This window comes from Borostomias antarcticus (genome assembly GCF_949987555.1).
Source record: "Borostomias antarcticus genome assembly, chromosome: 6".
In the NCBI taxonomy this organism is placed as follows: domain Eukaryota; kingdom Metazoa; phylum Chordata; class Actinopteri; order Stomiiformes; family Stomiidae; genus Borostomias; species Borostomias antarcticus.
This window is the reverse complement of record NC_140239.1, coordinates 26750510-26777421: the sequence shown is the minus strand read 5'-3', so window position 1 is coordinate 26777421 and position 26912 is coordinate 26750510. Positions and strand designations below refer to the sequence as shown.

Here is a 26912-nt window from a genome sequence, read left to right as displayed (position 1 = left end):
GGTAGATACGCACATATCACGCTCTACAGTTCAGCACTAGCACCGCGTGAACCATGCAAGTTTCTTGACGGTTCAGATTCAAATATTCATTCATATTTTTCTTGGGGGAAAAGGTTGAGGATGAGGAACATTGAAATTGAAAAAGATAATGATATTGAAAAACAAGTCAAAAAAGTTCAGTGCAATTCTGCTATTCATTCAATTGGTCACATCACCATAAACAATAATACAAAATATGGCAATGTCTAACTGATATGACACATTCAGACTCCGTAGATAGCAGCTGTAATGCATAGGCCTACTCTACCTATTGGCTCAAACAATGTAAAACAAATATCCTGGAGGCATTCTGTTTTCTCCATTATCCTGTTTTCCGTAGCCTTCAGCATGCTGTTTGTTCTGAGAAGTAGAATTATTGAATGATAAATGTGTCATGCATGTAGATCTATCAGGAAACCCCTGGGCATCTTTGTTTGCTCTCACTTAAAGAGGTCAAAGGTAATGCCATGAATAGGCTATTTGTGTTGTTCACATAGTCCACATGTTTGTCTTCTCCGCACTGTGCCTCTGTTGTAAGAAATCAGATTCAACTTTAATGAGGTCAGCCCATGTTACAGCTGGATGTGGGCCTTGCTCCCCTAGGCTTCCATAACACTCACAGGATTATCGATCTGACGGCGTTAATACAGTATTAGTGTTATACACAACACTGGCTGGTGCTGGACAAAGCACAGCTAGCCAGCAGGAATCAATCTCTCTCCAGCAAACGGAACCATTCCTCAGTTGGTTTATCAACCACTTGTTTTGTAAAATTCACAGCATGTCACATATGGATCCCAATTGTGTTCATTTCAAAGTTATAGTTATTGAGATAAATATATATATAGCCTATATTGTGACACCCGGGCAGAGCAGGTAGGGTGGAGAACAACAGGGAGAGCGAGACAAGGAGCTGTTTAGCGCCTCGGCGCTTTTACTGGTCCAACCCAAAACAAAAATAGGTTAACAAAAACTCAGCCGGGGTCCCTCGGCTTCCTGGACTTCCTCAGGGGTCCTGTGTGGAATCCAGGTGGGGAATGCGGCGGTTCATTTCTGGGGATGATAAACAAAAGGCGGTTAGTCTTGTTGGGGTTTATGAGTGTGTCAGCCAGGCTACCTCATTATACTCACTGAGTCTCAAGACTGATCGCTGCCTCCCTGACTGGGGTTTTAAGGCGTTGTTGGCTCGTTAGCTGATTTGCTCCAGCTGGTGTTCTCGCAGTCAGGGCTTGATCATGCAATCTCCTGCAGCTGACTGCAGGGTTGCCGTAGCGACCAGAAAAGGCCGGTAGATGCCTTCAATGACCTGGCTGCGCTGTCCCTTCTTTCTCTCCTCTGGTAAATTCTCTTTCTACTGGTGTTGAGAAGAGAAACAGCCCATGCTACCAGAGTCCTTTAATCTGAAAATCATCATTCCATTTTTTCATTCAAATAAAAAAAATTCAACATAGGACAAACATCACATCCTAAAATACAGAATAGTGAAGTTGTAGTACCAGATGCCAAAGCATCATAATTGTTATTCATTTTAATATGAGAACTGCTCATAAAAAAATGACCAGACTCAGAATCTAATTGAATAAGACACACCGCATCCAGACAGAGTTGGATTGTAATATGCTGGTAATTATTCCACTGGTTTGCTCTTCATACACGACCACAAAGAATATACAGTAATGGTTTTTATTGTTACATAATTAGCACTTTACAGGTGGCTACATTACCCTCAGTCCACACACATGCAATACATGACAGTGCTGTGGGAGAGAAAGCTTCAGAGAGGTGTCAAAATGATGCCTCCACATGCTGGTGGGATGTCTGCTCCTCTACAAGGCATGAAATAGTGAATCAATGTGGCCCCATTGGCTCTAAATTTGATGGCTAACCCGAAACAGCCCAAAGAACCTCCCTGCAAAACGAATGTGACTGTCGGGCATAGATCAGCCATGCAGCCCTGTCCAATCCACCCACACCGAGGAGGGACAGAGGGAAATTGTGAAATTTAGATTCACCTGAAATAACCTGGTCTTATTTCCTCACTAGATCAGAGCAAATCCTGACTGAAATATAGAGAGCACTTATAGCACAATCTCAATATTTTCTTACAGTATATCGGTCTCTCAGACTCTCCTTGGTGCAGGGGTTTGGCATTTGCCACACCTAGATCTCTGCTGTCACAGGAAGACAAAACAAGTTCACCACAAGTCCACATCAGCTTTGATCTTGTTATTCCTTACTCTCTTTATGGCGGACATTCAAGATGGCAGATGTCTGTTCAATCGGTACAAATCTATCCTTCAGTGACCTTTCAGCACATCAGGTTCAATTAAGGATGGGGACCTGCTGAAGTAGGGAGAAGACAGAAGTGACCTGGAGGCTGAAGCATGTGATGAGAAGCAGAGAGAGAAATTAGATTTTGTTCAGAATTTGCCCTAGGCCTGGGGAATTAATGTTATTGGAGGTGGAGGCTGCCACTAAGCCCAAAGCTGACCTGCCCTGCATTAAAAGGTCAAACTGGCCTTAGATTCGCCCTTATGGAAATTGACTCAATCAGATCAGTCAGCCATTTTTTGTTTAAAATGTCGACCTGAACTCTCAGTGCTGGATTTAGGGATCGACAATATACATATGATTAAACCATAATAAACTTCAGTTAAATGAATGATTCACATTACTCAGATGCTTTCATATTCTGTTAATTCTAAAGTTCAACATTGAATTCAGTTAAAATTGTATTTATGTTCTGCGGCACTAATTATTATCAATATGTATGACGACGTGGAACCCTGGTCAGCGGGACCACAGAACCCTGAAGAACACATTGTTATGACCCGAGGCAAAAGATCTACAAGCCGACAGATGTTGAGTGCATCTAGGTTTATCAGATGGTCCCCACTAGGTTTACCCAAGCAGACATGTGCAACATGTCACATGCAGCATGTCTGTTGGTTATAGGAAAGAGGCAGGACTGGGAGGAAGGTCCTTAAATCTACCAAGCTACCTACATGCCTGATCATCAATGCTCTATCCGTAAGGTAATTGTTAAAGTATAGATCCTTTAGATTTGGAGTCACTGTAGAAACCTGTTTTTTTCCTTCTTTCTAACACTGACTAAACTTTTGGATGGATTGAAGTCGACATTTGTTTTCGCAACATGGAGAGCCTGTCTTCTCTCTGTCAGGTTGTTGAGGTCATCCATTCATTAATGTGGTTTAGTTCTGCGGAAGGACTCCAGGTCAGGTAGAGACGGCTGAAGGAGAGAGATCCTAGTCCCTCCCGGGTTCATCCATCAATCTCCATCCACCTGTCACAGAAAAACACAACTATCTCCCTGCTCACAGTGTACTTCCAGTCTCCATAGGGAAAGAATGAAAAGGGTTCCAGTAGGATTACAGGTGTTCCCATAGAGGCAGTGTGATGAGAGAATGTTCCTCGCTGTGCTGCTTGTTGATCCCGGGAGCATGTGTGTGTCCTGCAGTTGTCCTGTGAGACCCTCCTTCTAATGAGGTGGGGTGTCAGAAAAGCCTTGTTGAACTGTGGAGTTTGATGTGCAAATTAGCCTAGCTGACCTCCAACCAAGGGATTTTTTTCGAGTGCAAATTAACCAGGTTGGCTTTTCAGGTCTTTTCTTCTGTTGCTCTGCGTTGTGTAATTTTTTTTTAAGCCTTAATAAAAGTTGCAGCACCATTTAATTATGAACCACGATGTTAATAGCCTTCTTGTTGTGATAGTTATTGATGAAATCACCCCAACACTCGGATGTTTCCCTAGTCTCTCTCTCTCTCTCTCCCTGCTTCTCTGCTGGCTGCGGCTGTGGCGCAATGTCAAGGCCTTAGACTTCCCTCCCCGCATGGTGTTATCAGCGTGTCTGCCTGCTGGGAGCAGCGAATCTGTCCGGCTGAGTTGCCTACCGTTTCCAAATCGAAGTCTCAAGGTTTGGTTGAGACGTTAAATAGTGCTCTCTCGGCCCACCCTCCACGCCTAGGCCTGCCCGTTTAGGGCCTAGTGAAGCTAGATTGGTGGAGGAGTGACCATACAGATGTGTCGCCTGTCACCCTAACATGATGACTTAATCACCATTGGTTGTCAGTCTGGGTTGTGTCCGTTTATAGTGTCCCATAGAGATGTGTCATTGATAACCCAGAGGAGAGGCCCCCCCTGTGGCCTAAGTGTGACCTCTTGACACCCACTACCCCGAACGGCCACAGCAGCAGCAGCATCAGCTGTCTCCCTCACTCTATCGACTACAGTGTCCACGTGAAAACAAACAAACACAAAATCAGCTTACATAGCAGTAAGACTGTAGATAGACATTTCTATATATTGTAAGCTGGTGTCTCACATGGAGCTCCAAGCGAGACAGGAAAAGTTTTTGTCTGGTTGGAGATCTTTATCCCTTTATCTGCCAGTCCTCCTCGCCTTTCAAGATTGTTTTCGTTTTCAGGGCAGACATTTTATGTGTGATCAAGGGTGTCAGACGGAGATGTTTGTCGCGGGATCAGTTGTGGCATCTCTTCACGCTCTGCTTTCAAAGGAAATTAAAGTGTGCTCGCTATTGAATTCACAATCAAACTACGCTGATTCTCCCTAAGGAGGGTGATACCAATAACAATACAGGGAAAGGCATGGTGTGTGTGAGAGAGAAAGAGTTTGTGTGTGTGTGTGTGTGTGTGTGTGTGTGTGTGTGTGTGTGTGTGTGTGTGTGTGTGTGTGTGTGCGTGTGCGTGTGCGTGCACATCTGGGGGGGGGTGCGAGTGTGTGTGTATACCCCTTCTTTAGTCAGTGCCATGGATGAAGAGTTCTTTCATTTTACATGGCAAGAGCTTTCTGTTGCAAAAGCCAATAGAAATATCCCTTCTCTTCCCCCTCCATGCTCCTCATGTCCTCATCCCCTCCTCGCCCTCTCCACTCTCCCCATGTCTTCCTAATGAGCTCTGACAGGCAGGCAGGCAGACGTGGGACTAATGCAAGTCCTGGGCTCTGTGAGATGTATCGGGCCAGGGTCTCCACCTCAAGTCTCTGGGGAGAGAGGGGGATTGATAGCCGAGGGTGATTGGTTGCCCTCCCAATGGCGTTGGTTGGTGTTACATAAAATTGATACAAATCCCTCACTACTAAGAGAGTCTAGGTTAAGCTGCCTTTTTCATTACCTATGGCCTAATACAGACACAAGGTCAGCGATTGTATAGTTTGGAGCATAATAGTGAGAGATTTGTATAAATTGTATTGAATATTAAATATTAAACTGAATATTAATATGAACAATGCGGCTACATTTGCATTTACTCTGGCTGGGTGGAATGGCTCTAGCTTTCTAACAACAGATCACAGTTCATGTTAATGACTCTGTGACTTAAAGGATGCTGTGATTTTCTTATTAGATTTTAACGATGTACTCATTCCATAAATGTGCTAATGAGCTAATATCTGTTTGATACTGAATGCTTGTAAGGTGCTTTAAAGCTGTCGAGTTACAGTTAAGAATGTGTGTGTGTGTGTGTGTGTGTGTATGTGTGTGTGTGTGTGTTGTTTGTGCCCGTGTAAGACCACTAGATGGGGTTGTGACTGCAGACTGCAAACCAGAGGAGACTTCTTCATAACACCAGTGTTCAATGATTCATTCACAGGTGATATTATAAAGGAAGGTTAGGAGATCCATCCATCCATCCATCCATCTATCCATCTATCCATCTATCCATCCATCCATCTATCCATCCATCCATCTATCTATCCATGCTTTCTATTCAGTCTGTTTTCTTGATGTAGATGCCCCCTCTTTCCTTCTCTGATGTAATCATGACTAAACTCCATGGAGATAATAATGTCTTCTCCCTAGAGGCTGTTTTTGTTCATTAGAGGCTGTCAGCTAGCGGAAGATAACCAGGATGGAGAAGAATTTGTTCTGGAGAACTAGAGCTCAGGACTGAACATTATAGAACAGCCTGAGGCCCAGGTCTCTCTATCCATAAAACATGTAATTCCATCTAAATTACCCATCTTCATGCAGGTGGACTTCATTTCTCCTCACATGAAATTGATCACTTCATCTGTAAATGTGGAGACATTTTTTGAATTGTTGTTTTAACATCATGGCTCAGCTCCATTTTATAGGCTTTTTACTGTAGCCCAATGGTTATACCCAGTGGCTGATTTGGGCAGTCCTTCCACAGAAGATCCTGCGGAAATATTTCCTAGGTTTCGTCACTGGAACATTGGAACAGGACATTCAACAGATTCAAAATAATGTGGGCTGGTAGGGGACATGATTACACCCAAATCAACAGACAAAAAAACTTGACTTGATGATCTAGCTTAAAAGATTGACTTTTGAATTATGCCTATGAACATTACAAATCAATCAATCAATCAATCAATCAATCAATCAATCAATCAAAGCTTTATTTGTATAGCGCATTTCATACCCAGAGGCAACACAATGCGCTTTACAGAGAACAAGGGAGGTGGGCATACGACCCACTCTCTACATATTCCAGACGGAAGAAAAAAAACAGTAATCACCCGGGGGCCAGATAAGTCAGCTGTAAAAATTCTTCCCTGACCCCTCTCAACAAGGCGATCGAGCAAGCTCCAGGAGTATGTTTGTCTACCGGCATAGAACATTTATAAAGCAATACATTACATTAAATTACATTTCAGAGTAAGAGAGGCTGATGATCACCCAGATAGCAGGTATTATATTCCACACACAGTGGACTTGTTACTCTATGCAGACCACTGTGCAGATAACTTTGCTCTTCATCAAATAGCCAGCGGTGCTGTTGCGTACTGTGTGCAGTGACTAGGCACAGCCTCACTGCAGCGAGCAGAGTGGCTATCTCTCTGCTCCATGAGAGCTTTTAAATATTCATTATACTGCAGTCTCCTCTTAACATCATACTAGCTCTCTTTCTCCCAGCTCTCTTTCTCCCTCTCTCACTTTCACCCCCCTGTTTCTCCTGCAGTGACAACCAGGGCCAGACATTGATCCAGTGTTGTGTATCCAGACTGCTATACCACGACACACATGTGCAATTAAACCAGAGGCTCCTGCTGTTCTCAACTCCCTAAAGTCTACTTGTACCCGTTCCACACAAAATAAAACACCAACAAAGGACTTTTTCAGCAGAAATGCTATGCAACATACCACCAGGACAGATTAACTGTGTCCCAAAACTGTACTTGTCTTTTGTCAGGACCTGATATATGTCCCACTGGTGGTCATTATACAGCCAAGGGTGGACACTGGGGAACTCTGGGGAACTCCAGCCCGAAAATCTGTGTCTCTGCCCAAATTAATACCACACAGAAAGGTTGCTCTGACCCACTATTTATCATCCAGGCTTTAGTGTTGACGTTTTTGGAATTAACTACACCCCCCTACCCCCCCGCCCCACCGCTACATGAGATCATGAGATAAAGTAGCCTGATATCAGACAGAATTGTCAACTCGTCACAGTCCGTTGAGATCATCAGTATAGAGTGGGCGAATTAAAGCTCTGAATCCAGGCCAGTGAAGTAGGAGAGTGAAGCTTGATTGTGAGACAACTGGTTCAATCTAATCAGGAAATGCACTGAAACTCACATTTTAAGAAAAAAAAACTTGGGAATCCTCACTTACAGTAATTGGCACTTGGAAGTTCGAGCTGGCATTCCTCTCTTCATATTTTTGAGTTACTGTATATTTTAACGTTAGCTCTTAAATGGTCTGAAATGAGGCAGTCCTGGCCTGTTCCCTGTTCCTTCCAGCCAGGCCTTCCAGTGATCCGTGCTCCCTCTAGCCCTCCAGTGTCTACTGTAGAGAGCCTCCGGTGTCTACTGTAGAGTGCTTCTGGTGTCTACTGTAGAGCGGCGCGCCTCTGGTGTCTACAGCGCCTCTGGTGTCTACTGTAGAGCGGCGCGCCTCTGGTGTCTACTGTAGAGCGCCTCTGGTGTCTACTGTAGAGATCCTCCGGTGCCGTGTTTACTGTAGAGGGCCTCCGGTGTCTACTGTAGAGTGGCGCGCTTCTGGTGTCTACTGTAGAGCGGCGTGCCTCTGGTGTCTACTGTAGAGCGCCTCTGGTGTCTACTGTAGAGTGGCGCGCCTCTGGTGTCTAATATAGAGCGGCACGCCTCTGGTGTCTAATATAGAGCGGCACTCCTCTGGTGTCTACTGTAGAGCGGGGCGCCTCTGGTGTCTACTGTAGAGCGGCATGCCTCTGGTGTCTACAGCGCCTCTGGTGTCTACTGTAGAGTGGCGCGCCTCTGGTGTCTACTGTAGAGTGGCACGCCTCTGGTGTCTACTGTAGAGCGGCGCGCCTCTGGTGTCTACTGTAGAGCGGCATGCCTCTGGTGTCTACAGCGCCTCTGGTGTCTACTGTAGAGCGGCGCGCCTCTGGTGTCTACAGCGCCTCTGGTGTCTACAGCGCCTCTGGTGTCCACTGTCCATTGAAGAGCATCTGTTCCTCTGCATGTGTTGGGTTATTTTGGGAGGAAACCTTTGCGAACAACAACCCTCGTAAGACATGCAAACTCCGCACAGAAAGGCCCTTTAGGTACTACGCCACTGTGCCTCACGTGCACAATTTTAGGGTTCAATTTCTTGCTAAAGGATACTTCAGCACAATGCAGGGAGCTGGGAGCTGGGATCGAATCAGGGACCTTGCGATCCCCAGCCGGCCGCTCTACGTCCCGAGCTACGTGCCGGCCTGAATATAATTCCATTCATTGAAAATACACAACCACATTTTCTAGAAGGCTTAACTGCTTTATAATAATACTTTAGTTGAGGTTGGCCAGGTACTGTATCTTACTCTGCTTTTCGCTTCTCCTGTAATACTCTTTGTGAACACTGGAGGGGGTTACAGGCTAACTTTAATCCCAGCTGGATTCACAGTTTTTTCCACAAAGGTATTCAGATCATGGGATAGGTAGTCATAGCTACAACAGAGCTGGTGACATTTGGCCCAGAAATCAATCACGTTTTAACCACCACACACACTCACACACACACACGCACACATATACAAACACATACGCAACCCTGACCGTCCTGTTATATTACATTACAGTCATTTAGCAGACACTTTTGTCCAAAGCGACTTGCAGTACAATAACAGCATTCAACGTGGGTTGTCAAGAGAACTACTAGACGCCAGAAATCACAAGTGCCTCTTCTTTCTAAACGTCTACTGTAAGAGCTTAACCAGTATTAAAGTACAATAACAAATCCTGATTGCCTGCCGTAAACCGACAGTCAACTTCTGTTGTGTTTTGGTTCAAACCAGTCTGTCAGATTGAATGTATCTGCCTGTAGATGCAGAGTTGAAAACAAGGTCACTCTGCAAGGTCACTGAATCCAATTATGCCAACAATGGCTGAGTAGCAAACACCTCCCTCGTAGGGTGGATACTTCCAACCAAAGTGCAGGCTACTGTAGGTTACATACACCAGAAGGTGAAATTAATGAAAGGTTAGCAGGTGTGCTAACCTGTAGGCTAGATCATGTGAGCCCATTACCTAAGAATAGTAGCTTTGTATTCCAGTATGCAGGAGCAAAGCCAGTGTACCAATGTAGCTCCACAAAAGCACCGCACACTATACAAGATATAAGATTGAATTTGGTGGACAATCAAAATGTTTTCTACAATGATCAGATATAGAATCACATTGAAGAGAGACTTATGCCTACTTCATGCTGTTATACTCACTAAAGTACAGAAGGAGTCTCGCCTTTGATCCCTGAAATAAGCCCCTGAGCACAGAAAGCTAGGCTAGGCTTGTTGTTTTTGTCTTTGGCATGTAAAAAAAAACGATTTACTTTTAGGTCTGTCCAGGTTAATATTATATTATTCACAGACTGTGAATCACAGTTAAGATAGTGTTTAGTCAGGGACTTACTGATAAGCAACCTTGGAGGAGAGCAGGACCAAGAATGCCACTGCTGTTTTGTAGGCTCTATTTGTTGCATATGGAAAAATAAATTCCTGAACTCTTGAACTTCAACTTGAAATGAACCAACAAAGCGGACTCAAATGATTACAAGATCGAAGTATCACCAAGTATCCGCTTTAAGACCGAGAACAAATAGTTTGATTTCAGACTGGCTCAATGTTTTACGTTTTAACATGGCAAGTTTAGCTATGTAGGATTCTTTGTTAGATCAAAATCCCAGTAGCATAAAATGAAACGGGATTCATCGATCTTAGCTTTTCTGACCAACTGGTAAACCTCCACAGTTGTGCATCTCGTTCATGTGAGTCACCCTTGCCTCTTTGCTCTAGCGCGGCAGATAGCGCAGCTGTTTACCGCTATGCAGTCAGACGGGCAGATGGAGCGACGCGGTCGGTAGTTGCCAACAGAGATCAGCTACACCTTGCGGAATATCTTTGCTAACGAAATGTATTACGTAAAAATGATAACGGTAAATGATCGCTCATCATAATCTATGTATATACTTACCTTTCTTTGTCAAATCGACGCAATGCGGTCAGCGAGTCAGCTGCTTAGCTAACTGGTTAGCGCTTGGTCGCCTTGGCATGTTATACTGCATGGAAGTAAACAACGCTAGCATTAGCAGAGCTAGCTAGTGCTAATGCTAGCGTAGTCACGTAAGCGGCCCATCGTTTGACCGTATTATCCGACTCGGTGTAGGGCGGCGGCTGGTCTGAACGGCCCACGCCACGGACTGGGCCAAATCATTTGATTATTATTATAATTTGAACAATTTCGACTGGTAGCTATGTGTAGCTAGCTAACGTTGGGGTGAAAGCGAGTGAGTCGACTCTTTTTGTTGACCCAAGGCAAGACAATCTCGCCCAAATGTATCTATCCTGAGGATTTTTTTTTCTAATTCATTTTATCTTATCGTAAAAGGCGTGGCCAGGTTGTGATTGGGATTTGACAATTGTATCGCTTACAGCAGGACAATGTTACCGCGTCGTGACTGTTCACTCGAGACCGAAGCCTATCAACACGACAGCATCTGCCTCTTGAATTTACCATCGAGGTAGTACGAGCCTAGAACCCCTTCACAGTATCCAGGCTGAACGAGGTACTGTAGGCTTACTGTATGAACATTCATGTTGATAAACGATGTCATTTGGACCTGTTGTTAAAAAGTTAAATGCCATAGAGATGTTCTAATTGACAAGTGAACTTCCCGGTCTTCCAGACTGACTGCGTCTCTAATTGTCCTTTAATCAGTGCCTGTTGCCTGTGTGTCTACTATGGAGACTACTCAAGTGACTTTGGCTGTAAGGGGAGAGACAGCCCCAGGTAAGACAACCTGAACACCAGTGAGAGTGATTGGGGAATCATCTTTCAAGAAAACGTCCAATTTAGGAGAGCCAGTATGCTAGAAGATCTATTAACCTTATTAATAATAATACTACAACGTTATTTAGTCTGTTCTTATCTTATCTATTTTATGCTTTGTTTTTAGTGTTATCTGTTATTCTTGTTTTATCACCGATTATTTTATTTATTACTACTCTATTACTCGTCACCACTGTAAATGAGGGCAACCTCAGTGTCCTTCGAGTCTAAATAAAGGTAATTGAATTTGTATAGCACCTTTCATGCAAGAAATGCATATTAAAGTGCTTTACAACAGGGAAATTACATGCACAGAGTGATTTACATGAAAATAGACAAAATGAACATAAAAGCAGGGAAAATAAGGAGGAAGATGAAACACAATAAAAAGATGAAGATAAGAAATTATGTAAAACGCAACATTTTTAAAAAGCTCAAAACATAGGATGGAAATAAAACCCCACTGAAACCCACCCCTAATCTGAAAATCCTCTCTAGTGTATGCCTTTTTTCCACTTTTTTTTTTAAAAACTATTTTTTTTTTTTTTTTTTTTATTACCCAATACTGTTTCTATTTTCCCCATAGCATTCCTATTTTACGATGGGTGTACCATGTACATGGCAAATAAAACAGATCTTTAATCAATAGTAGCCTTTCTATTTTCCCCATTGCCGCAGTCCATTTGCTGTTTATGCATCTATGTGAACAGGGGAGGTGATCGCAGTGGTTGGAAACTGTGAGGCTCTCGGAAACTGGAGCCATCAAAGAGCTGTGATTCTGCAGCCTGTTGTCAATGATGGGTATGCCATCCCCTACACACACACATCAGCTTACTCTTCGTGATCAAGATATATTTCAGTGTGTCAAAGCAGCTAATAGCTATTGATATACATGAAACCACGTGCATCTGAATTTATGTAGCCTATATTCTATAACACACACAGTTGTTTTTTTTTCTCTTTCTACCATGCTAGCACTTTGTGGACAAAGACCTTCCAAGTGCCTAGAGGAGCTGTGCTCAGCTATCGCTACTTCAAAGGTTTCTTCCTGGAGTCGAAGGTACGTTAAATAACCTTTGCTTGCTGTCAGTGAATTTTTTTTTTTTGGGCTTTGTGTGTCCACTTATGTGTGCCCAGTCTTGTGAACAGTTTGTACACAGGACCTGTTCTTATTGTTGTGCTTATAGGCTACTATTGTACTTTGTACCGATTGATTAGAACTAGATCTGACGCAGTTTTGTGGTTTGGATTTATTGTGCTACCGTATCTATTTTCCTTTTAATGACGCTGAGCCAGATTTTATTTTTGGGATTGTTGATGTTCCCCCCCTTTTTTCAGCTCAGGAGGAAACAGACACTCTGCTGATAACCGCTTTGAAAACGGTTCGGTTTCATCAAAACAAATTGAAACAATCACCACTGTTTCGGATTGTTTGACTTGTTTCAGGGTCTTCTCAGTTAAACCATTATAATGGTGTGTTCGTTTGTGGTCGGAGGTGGCAAGTCGCAAGTGGCAAAATACCTACCTCCGACCTGTGTGCATTCGAGCTATATACCATTATATCACAGTTACCTAGTTATATCTAGTGCATTCGAGCAACTGGGGGCTGAGAAACATATCCGAATTTGCGACGAGGACGTGCGAGTTCATGCGGCGTTTTATTTAATAATTCCTAGTAGCAAGTCGCAATTTGCCACCTCCCAGTTATAAACGAACGCACCATAAATACTCCATATAGAGGGAGGATGTGATGTAGCCTCAATGCAGGCGGCGGTATAGCACAGGAGGTAGAGCGGGTCGTTCAGTGATCGTAGGGTCGGTGGTTCGAATCCCGGCTCCTCCTGACTACCTGTCGAAGTGTCCTTGGGCAAGACACTGAACCCCAAATTGCTCCCAATGAGCAGGCAAGCGCCTTGCATGGCAGCTGCCGCCATTGGTGTGTGAATGGCGCTCCGGGCCAGTGTAACAACTGGATGGGGAGCGCATTACAAATGCAGTACCTATACCTATACCAGTACCTAATGCAGGCTCATCCTGGTGTAAAAGCCCACCTAACAGAGTCGTTGTGGTGAACATTAGAAAGCCTTAGATAACAGATATGGTTCTAGAGCAAAGCTAAGATTATGCTCAAGGATTTGTCTCTGTTTACATTCTCAGAACTGACCTCAGTTCGGTCCCTGCAGTTCTCAGAATAGGCGGGCCAGCTGGCTGCCTCTAGTATGAACACATGATCCTCCCCAGTGTTATGTAGTGCTGCGCTAGGCTACGTGGCTCACTCACACACACTAAAACACACACACACAAACACATGCATACATACTTAAGTCACACAATTTGGATACCATGCTTGTTTTGGCTTGTTTTCTGAAGACTTGACTCGTCAGAGGGCATGTTTGTTGTGACTCACAGGTGGAGCTCACGTCGTGTCGCGCAGGGAAGCAGCGAATGCGATTTAATTTCAACCTTTTTGTTTGAAGCGATGACACCAAGTTCTTTCTTCTTGACTTATGAATGCACTTTTCAGATTTCAACCAATCGTGGCTGACTGGCCCACGGAGATTGGTGACTATGCTATTACACTTTAGTCCAGAGACCAAAGTGAAAGTCGAATGTATTTTATCACCTTAACTCTGTGCCAAACGTTGAAATTGCAGAGTGCAGGTGGTCCATGTCAAGTCATAGTCAATAAGTGGGAGACCCATCAGCAACCTCGCTCCATGAGCCTGACAGGTATAGCCCACCAGAACAGCGCACCGTTTGATTTGATGAAGTGTCCCGCACCCCTGTAGAGCAGGTTTAACCCCTTTCTCTGTCCCAATAGAAGTAGAAGGTGCCCCTTACTTCTGAAACATGGTCAGATATTATTCCTCCTAGTGGTTCAAGTTAGTATTTTGGGTTGAGCTGACCTGATTTAAGATCTGTTATTATGGGCGTTATTATGTTAAGTGTCCCAACCTCTCCTTGACCCTCACCTTTGGGCTGGCTCTCTGGACCACAACTCGGTCATTATAGAAGTAGCCTAGTATAGGAGGGCCTGTATGTACTACTTTGCTGAGGCGGGGGTTGTGATACAGTAACGCTCTGCTGATTGAGCTAGAATGCTCTGGGGAGTGGAAGAGGAAGCATTGTAGTGGATGTTGCTGCTAGATCAATCCCTTTATTTTAAACACCACGGTGTCAGAAAACCTCAAACAAAGCTTATTCAAAGTGGGCTTGATAGAAACAAATAGAAACACAAAGAGCCTTCATCCTGCCCTGTGGCTTTTATGCTTAGTCTTTTTCATTGACTCCAGTGGCAGTTCTACTCATACTTGCTTTCATGAGGTTGAGGAATTGTTTAGCAGTGACCCGTGTGTCTGGTCGGTCGGTCTTACTGTAAATAGAGCCAAAGTATCTACGATGTTGAGACTTATCCATCCATGTCCATCAATGGGTGGGAGTTGATTCATCACTCTCAGAGGATAAGCTTTGAATTTAGCTCTTATAATAATATTAATACTAATAATATATTATATATATAAAGCACTTTTCATTGTGAGACAATCTCAAAGTGCTGAAACAATCATAACATCATTAAGAAACAAGCAGAATAACGACACATTAATATATGAGACACTAATTAATATATCAAATATATACACATCACTGTACCAATACATACAAAACTCTTAATGACCTCATCAACCATTGCAAATATACTGAAGTAAAGATTTCAAACCACTTGGATCCTGAATTGTTATATTTGATGTGACATTTGGGCCGAGTTGTCAGGTCTGTATGAATATGACTTGTTGATCTGTGCATCGGTGTAAGTGGTGGGAGTGTAGGGGAGTGGCTTTGCTGTATCCTGTTTAATGCTTGTTTTCTTTATTGCAGACTCACCTCTTGATATCAACGATGGGTGGTTTGGATTTCACAGTAAGTGAATTTAGTGTTTGCTTAAGCTTGATTAATACATTTCCTTCTCAGAAAATATTTACTCATCCGCAACTTGACATTTCTTATCAAATACACCACATGATGAATCAAACAGCAGAGCTTGAGGCTTGTACCTCGGTATGCACTAATACAAGATTAACATGGTGATAAGCTGGTAATGAATTCAGATAAGTACCTTAGACATAACTCGAGCCTCTGAAGTACAAAAATGCCTCCAGATTTCATGCAAAGCGCTTCCTGATTGGTGACTCTTCATTCGAGATTTGGGGTGGCATTATCTTGCAGAACAAATACCCACTATCTGCTGCGATATCTGAATTTTGCATGCATGTCCCTCCTGCATATGTATGGTTGAATAGTGGATTGTTTTCACAAAGTGCTTGCGTCTTGCTCAGTGCGTCCTACATTGCCTCAGGGCTGCTCTGCTTCCATGTTGTGGCAGCCATTTTGTGTCGACATGTGTGGCTTCCCTGCAGACGGCTCCGAGTGTGTGGACTCCGGCTGGCTGACAGGACAGACAGACATCCGTCTGCGTCTGCACTACTCTAAGAAAACTCCAGTGTCCATCAGCAAGAAGAAATACAAGAAGTCCCGCTTCAGGTAAGACTGAGACCCGGGTCAAGTTGTCGGATCAAGTTTGAGGCTCGGTTTCAAAGCTACCCAGTCATGATACCGCAGAACAGGAACATCTGCCTGACATCTGCCTCTCCGCCAGGATCAAACTGATGCTGTTGGGCATCGAGGAGGAGGAGGACGAAGAGGAAGAGCAGAGCCCGTCGCCATGGCACAAGATGCCCACCACCCTGGAGATCAGCCTGATCAGTCGCGACGGCTGCAAGTCCCGCCACTCCCAGCCCGAGTGCGGCTACGCCCTGGAGCCCTCGCAGTGGACGGAGTACAGCATCCACACCATGGACCCCGACAACCTGGAGCTCACCTTTGAGTTCTTCGAGGTAACCCCCCCCCCCCCCCCCCCCAACTTACTCTGGGTTCCACCAGACACCCCAGGACCTTCTGACTGATCACCCTCTATGGTGCGGTAACGGCTGCTTAGTCTTTTTCATTGACTCCGATGGTAGTACTACTCATATTTGCTTTCATGAGGTTGAGGAATTGTTTAGCAGTGACCCGTGTGTCTGGTCTGTCGGTCTTACTGTAAATAGAGCCAAAGTATCTACGATGTTGAGACTTATCCATCCGTGTCCATCAATGGGTGGGAGTTGATTCATCACTCTGAGGCGCAAAGCCCAACGGTCAGTCCGAAACTCGGGGTTAGATGAGCCAGCGGGTGACCCCCTCGGGGTCAGTACTCTCCTTGACCTCTGCCCCCCCCCCCGCCCTCCCACAGGAGGACCTAGGTGAGCCTGTGGTGCCAGGCGACACCCACCCAGGCCACGTGGGCACGGCCATCCTCCTCTCCTCCTTCTTCATGGAGAGTGGCACGGACACCGGGGTGGCCACTCTGCCCATCATGGGACGCAACTCCAGACAGACCATCGGCAAAGTCCGAGGTGAGACCCGTGCGTCAAGTAAGCGTGCTGCCCTGGAGAGGGATCAGACAGCAGCCTGCACTGCTGGACTGGAATTTGAACCCACAGGGAAAATGGAGCAGCCTAATCCGCATGCAAAATCCCCCGCCATATCTTTTGCTTATGTGAACATTAGACCTCGCCCAGCACGTGTATTTGAGTCATCGTGTGTGTGTGTGTGTGTGTGTGTGTGTGTTTTAGTGGACTACCTGGTGATCCGACCTATCCAGGGATGGCAGTGTGACATGAGCTCCTCTTTCGCCAAGTACTGGAAGAAGAGAGTCGCTCTGGATGTGGGTCACAGAGGGGCTGGCAGCTCACACGTACCCAAGTGAGTTAGTCACACACACACATTTTTTAAAGGCATTCAAGACACGACAACCATGTCTTGAGTAACCAGGTGACACAGATATACATCAAGAAGTCAAGTATGCACCAGAGCTGGGTTGTAAACAGCCATATATTTCAGGAGATATATTTCAACGTGTCCATCATTCTTTATAAACATTGATTTCTGATTTTCAGACACCACAAAGTCAGGGAGAATACCGTCGCCTCCTTCAGAAGCGCTGCCACTCATGTAAGTAACACACCTGGCAGGAGAATCGCAATCAGTGAAAAGAGCTTTTCAACTGACCGTTTTTGGTCACAGATTTCACTTCACAATATCCGGCCTCTGTAGCACGACTCCACACTATATGTTAAGTTTTGACGGCGTGTTTGTTGTGGCTGTAGGGGGCTGCGTACGTGGAGTTTGACGTCCATCTCTCCAAGGACTACACCCCCATCGTGTATCACGATTTAACCTGCTGTATAACCACCAAGAAGGTAAACAATAACAAACAAACAATAAACTGAAGACGGTGCTGTCGCCGTGGTTGATGTTACTCAGTCGTCCACCTGTGTGTTTATATAAAACGAAATCAAGTTGGTTTAATGAGCTCAAGTTTACTAAAAACTCTGTCGTCGTGACGTTTCCCTTTTTCCTCTCTTGACAGAAAAATGACAAGCATTCTGTGGAGTTGGTCGAGGTGCCGGTCAAAGACCTGACATTCGACCAGCTGCAACTGCTCAAGGTACATTCCATTAGTTAAAACGAACCTGGATGGAATATTAAATAATACATGTATATCCATCTGTTCTGTATGTTATTAGTGATCGCTCAGGATGGACTGACAGGTGTTTGCGTCTGTTTCACAGGTGGCCCACACCGCTGCCATGAAAGTCAACGACCACAAAGGTATAGTTCAGCTCCCGTCAACGTGTTTCAGTCTGATATTCATGTGCCCTAGCTCGACAGTTTAGCAAATTCACATAAAGCAAATCACATACTTACTGCAGTGGGTACCTCCATCGCTACCACTTGTCTTGTACAAGTTAAGGATGAATATGGCTCGGATCCTAATCTGTATTTTAAAGGGGAGTTCCCCTGCTTGCATCATTCTAAAGTTATGTGCCGGACGAGCAAGGCTGTCTGTTTATTGTGATGATGATGATGATGTTATGCACCACGACCAAAAGCAAACTCCCACAGTAGTATGTTGGAAAAACTACATGGCAATAAAACAAATTCCGATTCTGATATTGTGTGAGCGAGTTAAACTGCATGGTTGAAATTCCCTCTTCGTCCCTCAGATCTGATGGATGATGATGATGAAGTTGACGAGTATCAGCCTTTCCCATCGCTCACACAGGTAACCCGGTGTGGCCATCGGGACCGAACCGTCCCTAACTACGGGTTTCTGGGTTTTCTGAACCGCCAGGCGTCCTTGTAATTATATACCCTCCACCCCCCTCCCCATCCTTTTCCAGATCTTCCAAGCTGTTCCTGAACACGTCGGATTCAACATCGAGCTGAAGTGGATCTCCCAGCTGAAGGTCAGTCATACTACTGATTGCGGTCAGTTATACTACAGATTGCGGTCAGTTATACTACTGATTGAGGTCAGTCATACTACAGGTTGCGGCCTGTAAAGAAAAGCCTCGGTCACAGTCACTGGACTCCTACAGGCGGTTCCTAAGCATCGCTGCGTACGGTGCTGTGTGTTGACAGGATGGCTCATGGGAAGGGAACCTGTCGTCATACTTCAACATGAACCGCTTCCTGGACATCATCTTGTCCTGCGTGCTGCAGTTGGCCGGCAAGAGACGCATCGTGTTCTCCTGCTTCGACCCGGACGTCTGCATCATGTAAGGACCGCACACACCACACACACACACACACACACACACACACACACACACACACACAAACCTCGCTGTTAGATCTTGGTATGAAAAGCAGAACCTTGGTTTGAGGAGTCCTGGGCGCTGCCGTGCGGAAAGTTCTTCCTCTTTCCGGATTCATCAGAAAGCTGACGAGTATATTCTATTCCCCCTCGTCCGACCTCTCCCCCAGGGTGCGTCAGAAGCAGAACAAGTACCCCATCCTGTTCCTCACCCAGGGTGTCTCCGACGTCTACCCTGACCTGATGGACGTCCGCTGCCAGAGCACCCAGATTGCCATGAGCTTCGCCCAGAGTGAGAACATTCTGGTGAGTGCTGCTCCAGCCGCCGCCGGTGGTGATGGATGACCGGAGTCACGCCGGACCGTCACACGCACCCGAACACTCCGACGTTTTTAATTTGCAAGGGAGTTCGAAAAAACGCATAGCTCATCAATCTTTCTGGTTGAATCGATGGTACATGCAGTTTGGATTGAATTACTAGTCAAAGTGCCCCAGGCTTGTCTGGGAGTTGAGGGACCTTTTTGACAGTACCCTACCCCCCACCCCTCACCCCTCACCCCTCCCCCTCCCAGGGTATCAGTGCCCACGCTGAGGAGCTGCTGAAGAACCTGAACCATATCCGGGAGGCCCAGTCTAAAGGGCTGGTCATGTTCTGCTGGGGGGATGACAACAACGACCATGACAACAGGACCACGTTCAGGGAGCAGGGCATCGACGGACTCATCTACGACAGGTACACACACACACACAACACAGCTACACACACAACACCTGTGTGTTCCTGAGTACTGTGTATGTATGTATGTATGTATATATATTTGAGTATGTATGGTATATATTTGAGTATGTATGTGTATATATATATATATATGTATATACTGTATGTATCTATATATGTTTGAATATTATTATACTCAAATTAGTATTATTATACATATGTCTATACAGACTATGTATGTATGTATCCAATATCTAGGCATACTCTATATATTGATATTTTTTTCGCTTCTTGTAATTTCTCTTATAATGTTTTGCCTTGTAATTTAATGTGACATATTACTGTATGTATATTATCTATCTATCTATCTATATCTATCTATCTATTCCTGTGTACCTTTCCCACTGCTACTGTACCTTTTCCGCTGCGGAAACCTCAAATTTCCCCCACAGGGATTAGTAAATTATATCTTATCTTATCTGAACACAGAGCCGAACCGTGTCTCCAGAGCAGTTAGGTCATCACCAGTATTCATTTCATCGAAGCAAACTATTATTTAAACTATTATTCACAAGATGATAACTAAATAAAAACAAATTTATGATGACAAAAACTATGACGAAATCTATTGACATTTTCGTTAACAAATAAAAACCAGACTAAAATGTTAGGGAGGGACAATTTGGGAAGAGATCCAATCAGAATGCTGAGATTTCCATGAAAGTCTTGGCTCACGCTGAAAAAACTCAAACACAGGCAAGTAGAGCGCATAGAAATGTAATTCAGTAGCTTTTTCCATCAGTTTAAAGGACAGGTTTTGGCTATATCTGGAGAGTGCACCGTTTGCAGAACTTTGATATCGGCCGTTGTATATGATCATAAATAACCTTATAATATGGCTTATAATGCTTAAATCCAAACCTGTCATTTAAATTGCTCCAGGTGTATATATGAGTTTGGAAATTCTAGAGAAATTGTTAAATAATGTATTACACTTTAATAAACCCATTCGATTTTAGTCAACTAAATCTACTGTAGAGGCCAATGCGTGAGAATTTGGTTGTTTTTGTTCACTGTGGAATAAATGTAGAAGTAGGTTTGTGTCACATGTCAAACATACATTGTTTACAACCAACAGACCCATGTATAGCCTGCTCTTTATCTCCACTATATGATCAACAGGTTATATAGGCCAGGTCTCCAGACTGCCGCCCCAGGCAGCAGAAACTGGTTCTCCTTCAGGGAAACCAGCATCCCAACAACATTATCTGTTCAGCTGGAACTGAATACAAAATGTCTTTTTAACCAGTTGGGAGCATCTAGGACAATGGGTTACATAATCTGAAATGAGCAACTGACAGTTTCATCCCTGGGCACAAGCCACAGTAGATAATTACAGCAACTTGATTAATCATAATTTCATTTGGGACCGACGGTGAACTGGGTAGAGAGGCGCTTGTAATAAAACGAAAGTGGAGATAGCTGACTGCGTCAAAAATACATTTCCTCAAAAGAACAGATGTGTCTGATCTCAGCAGGAGCTTAACTGTCTATTCTGCTGTCTCAGCGCACAGTATTTCAACACAAGTGTCTCTGGGGGCTTGCACCTGATCTGTAGCACACATGCTTTTACCCTCCCCCACTGAATACTCTCAGCCACACATGTGGGATCTGGAGTCACTTCACACTGCCAGAAAGCTAAAGCGAAAACATCAACACGCTGGTTGTACTTTAGTGCCTCTAGGTGCAGCAGTGCTGTATCCTCATCAGTACAAACAGGCAGCTTTTCGAAGAGTCCAGGCTGTCGTCCTGATAACTGTGCCTCTTCTTTTCAGAATATGTGAATGCTCAAGTTCAGCTCCAGATGTCCGTAATGTCTCTCTGGTTTCCTGGTTGTGTTGTTTTGAACCCACCACCCCCAAGGATCCTGCCAGCAGCCTGTGTTTTTCACCGATTGCACAGCCGGAACAGACTAGCGTTCCAGGACAATGATGCAAGACGGTTGACTTTTCATTTTGCCGTGGCCCAATCCCTTGAGAACATACAATTCTACTTTCTGTTCTCTTCAACGGGAAAGGTAGTGATGTAACAAGTTGGATAAGCAATGATTGATTGGTCAACTGCCCTGGCTATCATTTCCAGCATTTTTTGAGACTCCCTAGTTGATAAAGGCCCACTCCTGTTCATGCCTGTATGTTGGTATTTTATGCTTCACAAATCTTAAGCTACATTTATTTTCAGACTTTAAGGCCTTTATTAATGCACGTGCAAAGCAGTAGTATCAACAAAGTGGAGAGAGTGAACTGGAATGGTAGCATGAGACGGGTTTTGGCTGTGACAACGTGCTTTTGAACTGCAAGCTCTTCTTTGTGTGTCGACAGAGGGTTCGCCTGTCATGCCTGTTGGAAACAGTAACACATCAGTATCACATTCAGCACATGCAACACTGTAGGCAGGTTTAGAACCGGAAGCCACTTTTGACTAAACTTGAGTTCTGGGTTTCCAAGCTTTTTGCTAGCTCTCATAAGTTCCCCTACCGTGAACATGACAATAGTAATACCTGTTAATTAACACTGCCTGTTACTGTAGGTTTGTGGGTGTTATGCAAAATTTTTTGCCTTGTGCATCTTTATAGTACTAGAGGGGCTTAGGCTGAATCATAGATGCATGAAGAGAGAGATGGTTGTTGTGCCGAATAGTGCATCTTATCACTGAGCAGATCTTATCCTTCATATTTAATACAGGCCTACAGCACATCCCGTAAAGAGGGAGTGTTTTCCTCCCCTTAGAGCCTGGGTGTGTTGTTTGACATCAATAGATTGGATCAACTATTGTTGTATTATTAAGATTATCTATTCACTATTTGAGCGATTTGGATCCTATTAGGTTAATCTTGTAATTTTCTGTTCTTAACTGATTCTTACCTGTAAATCTTTCGTGCTTAGTTTGCCGATTGGTATTTTTGTGCATGGTTGCAAGGGCAGAGTTCACACGCTCTACAACATTGATTGGCGTGATGTAGTGAAGGAGGCGTGTTCAGAGGAGCCTGTTTGAGCTTGTTTGACCTGTTTGATTCTGTGCTTCCAGAATCTGTGAGGACAAAGGGGAGGAGGCCAACATCTTCAAAGTAGAGGAGCAGCACACCTTGCAGGAGATGATCTCTGAGGAGACCCTGAAGAGCTGCCTCTGCTCCAGCTACCCCATCTCCTGCTCCTCTGCCCCCTGCGCCTCCTCCAAGGTCCACATCGGCAGTGGGGAGTCCGACTCTGGCCTCAGCTCCTCCTGAACCACCACCACCCTCTCAGCTCCTCCTGAACCACCACCACCTCCCCCTACAGCTCCTCCTGAACCACCCCCCTCCTCCCCCTACAGCTCCTCCTGAACCACCACCACCTCCCCCTACAGCTCCTCCTGAACCAGCACCTTCTCCTTGGCTGCTCCTGAACCACCCCCCTCCTCCCCCTACAGCTCCTTCTGAACCAGCACCTCCTCCCCCTACAGCTCCTCCTGAACCACCACCACCTCCCCCTACAGCTCCTCCTGAACCACCCCCCTCCTCCCCCTACAGCTCCTCCTGAACCACCCCCCTCCTCCCCCTACAGCTCCTCCTGAACCACCACCACCTCCCCCTACAGCTCCTCCTGAACCACCACCACCTCCCCCTACAGCTCCTCCTGAACCACCCCCCTCCTCCCCCTACAGCTCCTCCTGAACCACCACCACCTCCCCCTACAGCTCCTCCTGAACCACCCCCCTCCTCCCCCTACAGCTCCTCCTGAACCACCACCACCTCCCCCTACAGCTCCTCCTGAACCAGCACCTTCTCCTTGGCTGCTCCTGAACCACCCCCCTCCTCCCCCTACAGCTCCTCCTGAACCAGCACCTCCTCCCCCTACAGCTCCTCCTGAACCACCCCCCTCCTCCCCCTACAGCTCCTCCTGAACCACCACCTCCCTCTCAGCTCCTCCTAAACCACCTCCCCCTACAGTTCCTCCTGAACCACCCCCTTCCTCCCCCTACAGTTCCTCCTGAACCACCCCCTTCCTCCCCCTACAGTTCCTCCTGAACCACCCCCTTCCTCCCCCTACAGCTCCTCCTGAACCACCCCCCTCCTCCCCCTACAGTTCCTCCTGAACCAGCACCTCCTCCCCTTACAGCTCCTCCTGAACCAGCACCTCCTCCCCCTACAGCTCCTCCTGAACCAGCACCTCCTCCTTGGCTGCACCTGAACCACCCCCCTCCCCCAGTCATAGCACGGCCTGGCTGGGAAGGACTGAGCTAAGTAATATCGTCCAAACTGATGAGCAAACTTGAACTTCTTATTGTTTTAGTTTTAAATGAAACATTTCAGTGAGACGGTGAATTAGTCCAGGTGGTTCTCTGTGTGCGCACGGTGAGGCTGATGTCTGCTGACCCCTCATGACCCTCCACCGCTCTCCAATAACACACCTGTGTAACTCCCAGCGGGCGTGTCTTCTCTCGTCGTTTGATTTGACAGGAAAGAGCAGGGTGTTTTGCCAAAATAGACTCGGGTGTGATGACGAGGATCTAGTCGTAACAATAAAATAAAATTTAAAAAATGAAGGAACACAGGTTTCCATTATAGTAAAGAATTTTATTTTCAGGTATTTATCTTTTGTTAAGCCAATATGCTGTCTGTTTAAATGAAAGTGCTCAAATGTACTGTATATTTGCATTTCCAGATATGCATCTCATAACATCATAGATGTTGTTAGTTTAACGCCAGTGCTGTTGATATAAAACAAAGCTTTCATTACAGCAGTTATTTTCATTGTTCACACATTATACCTACTGTATTAGAATGAGGAATGTAAACGCAAACATTCAATATAATAGCCAATATTCTCTTCCATGCTGTGGAAATAATGATTTTGCCGGAGGATTTATCCTGATTTGTAGTAGGACTGACTGCCTTGCGCAATGCCATTATTAATTTAAGTTCACCTCCGTGTGACCGGATTGTATAACAGTTACAACGTGCCTATATCAAACTAGAAACTGACATGTGTATATAATTAATGACTTGAATAACTTGCTTCAAAAGGATTGTTATTAGTCTTGTCTGAATGTGACCGAGCTGCTCACCATTATGAATATCATGTCTTTTAGCCGCTGGAAAATACATTTAATTCCTAGCCATCAACTAATCAATTAATTTGCTTTGAATTATGCTTCTGTACAGCTGCCTGTGTTTGTTCTGTAAGTCAGACAGCCTGAATAACAAACTCCCTTTGCTTTTCCACTCTCGTCTGCACTGCGGCAGGTTTGAATCTCCATACCTCACGCTGATCACTCGACGCAATAGAAAACCAGATTTCTCTCTGGCCTGGGACATGTTACAGCTCCTCTTTCTCTTATATTTTGTCTTTTATCCTTTATTTTGGTGGGGGGGGTTTAAACACGAAATATAGTATGTTTGATGATTGATGAAAATATGATAGGATAATATTACATTGGAAGGCAACAGAGCAAGGGCAGCTCATTGTAGATGTAGGTGTATACTGTAGTGTATGTCTGTACCAAGAATTATATGATTCAGGTAAAACATTCTGTACATTAGTCCTGCTGTATGGACGACTGTTGGAATCATGCATGTCTTAAAAACATTTGAACTGAATCAACACAATGGATAAATAAAGCGATAACTAACTTTACTCTGTGCAAAAGAATGCTTGTGCAAACTACTTGAAAATATTTTCTCTTCTCATTACAATGCACTGCTCAATGTCCATCTGCACCATGATGACATCATAAGCCATCATAGTTTTGTGTAACTTAATACAGTGTAGTCAGTCAAGATTTGGGTGTTAAAGCAGCAAGAATGTACAGAATAGATCAGAGTAAAGAATATACATCACAGTAAAGAATAGTACAAAAAATATATACATACAGTATGTATAAAATCTATAATATATACATAGAAACCTTCTGTATAAATATGTATAACTAGTTCTGATACCCTTTGGAGCACTATGGACACTGACTAAAGACATCTGATATCACTCCAGCTTAGTCCATCCAATGAATTTACCTGCTTGTTCCGATACCCGTTGGAGCAATCAGTAATTGTCAATTTCCATTATATGCCCATCTCCTCACCATAACATAGCAGCCCTGTTGTGTTGTCACTGAAGACACCCCCTGGTCAGACCCCCCCCCCACGACCCATTATCTCCTCCACCACCCCCTGGACAGTGACCCCCCTGCAACTGGTCTGTTCTGACAGTCCAGTCTCTCATTTCCAATCCCCTGCCCTCTTGCCCAGAGACATGTTGACACCCTCCTTGTTATGTCAACCCCGTCCTAATGTCAAAGCAAGGTTGACGTTCTTGTAAGAGGAGAATGTCATGTAATGCTGGCTCAATGTTTCATAATAGCCCCTTCAGACACTGTGTAGTATGTTTTGGAGCTAGTTTTGTTTGCCCCCTGTAGCCTATTCAGGCCTTCTCTAAGTATTTACTGTTGGCTTTTGAGGAGATATCAAGGACATGTACAGATGGGCTATACTACAGTACTGTATGTGAAGGAGGTGTTAACTCTGCCTATCCTGGAGTAGTGTATGTAACGCTCAAGGCTAGATAAACCTGTACTTGTGTTGTGAGTGTGTTTATGTCTATGAAGCAGAACCCATCCATTTACAGAGTTGGCACAGTAATGGCTATTTGCTGTGCAAAGTCATATTGAAATGACCTTAATCGAGCTAACAGTACAGGAAAGGGCCACATAGCAGAAATTGCTTATGGCTTTTTTGTGTGTGGCTGTAAGCCAGCGCACCATAGATAGCATTTGTCTGGTTGTCACTCCCTCTCTCCCTCCCTCCGTCCGTTGTTGACCTTCAGTTCTATGTTGACATCATGCACTTTCCAGATCCACAGTAGTGTAGTGGATAAAGTGTCGGACTCCCATGCGGAAGGGGTTCAAGCCCTGGTGGGGAAGATTTTTTTTGGTCACTGGATGTTATAGAAGCTATGTAAAATGTGGTTACCTGGTGGTGCTGTCAGTCATTGAATTTATGTGCTGTAATTGAACATTTGAAATACTCCTGTTTTGAAATTATACCTACAGTATAGGTGTCTCAGTAATTACCCATTATATATATTAGGCTATACTTTGCATGTATTGACCAGGTAAATGTTTAGTAATTGG

At 44.7% G+C, this 26912-nt stretch overlaps 1 protein-coding gene across 2 annotated transcripts; it reads left to right on the top strand.

The window, feature by feature from the left end:
- The first annotated feature begins 10332 nt into the window (after positions 1–10332).
- gpcpd1 (glycerophosphocholine phosphodiesterase 1) lies at positions 10333–25400 on the top strand. 2 transcript variants are annotated; one of them, XM_084439936.1, is made up of 21 exons: positions 10333–10438; positions 10937–11068; positions 11221–11292; positions 12042–12132; positions 12307–12391; positions 13986–14061; positions 15208–15249; positions 15747–15870; positions 15986–16223; positions 16619–16781; positions 17001–17130; positions 17325–17379; positions 17535–17627; positions 17798–17875; positions 18000–18039; positions 18435–18493; positions 18612–18677; positions 18853–18989; positions 19198–19333; positions 19600–19760; positions 22833–25400. In XM_084439936.1, the coding sequence occupies exons 3-21, from the start codon at positions 11244–11246 to the stop codon at positions 23029–23031; spliced, it is 2022 nt and encodes a 673-aa protein (XP_084296062.1). In that variant the 5' UTR covers positions 10333–10438; positions 10937–11068; positions 11221–11243; the 3' UTR covers positions 23032–25400. The 2 variants fall into 2 exon arrangements, with proteins under 2 accessions (XP_084296062.1, XP_084296063.1); XM_084439937.1 differs by lacking the exons at positions 10333–10438; positions 10937–11068 and having other exon boundaries at positions 11088–11292.
- Positions 25401–26912: the final 1512 nt, after the last annotated feature.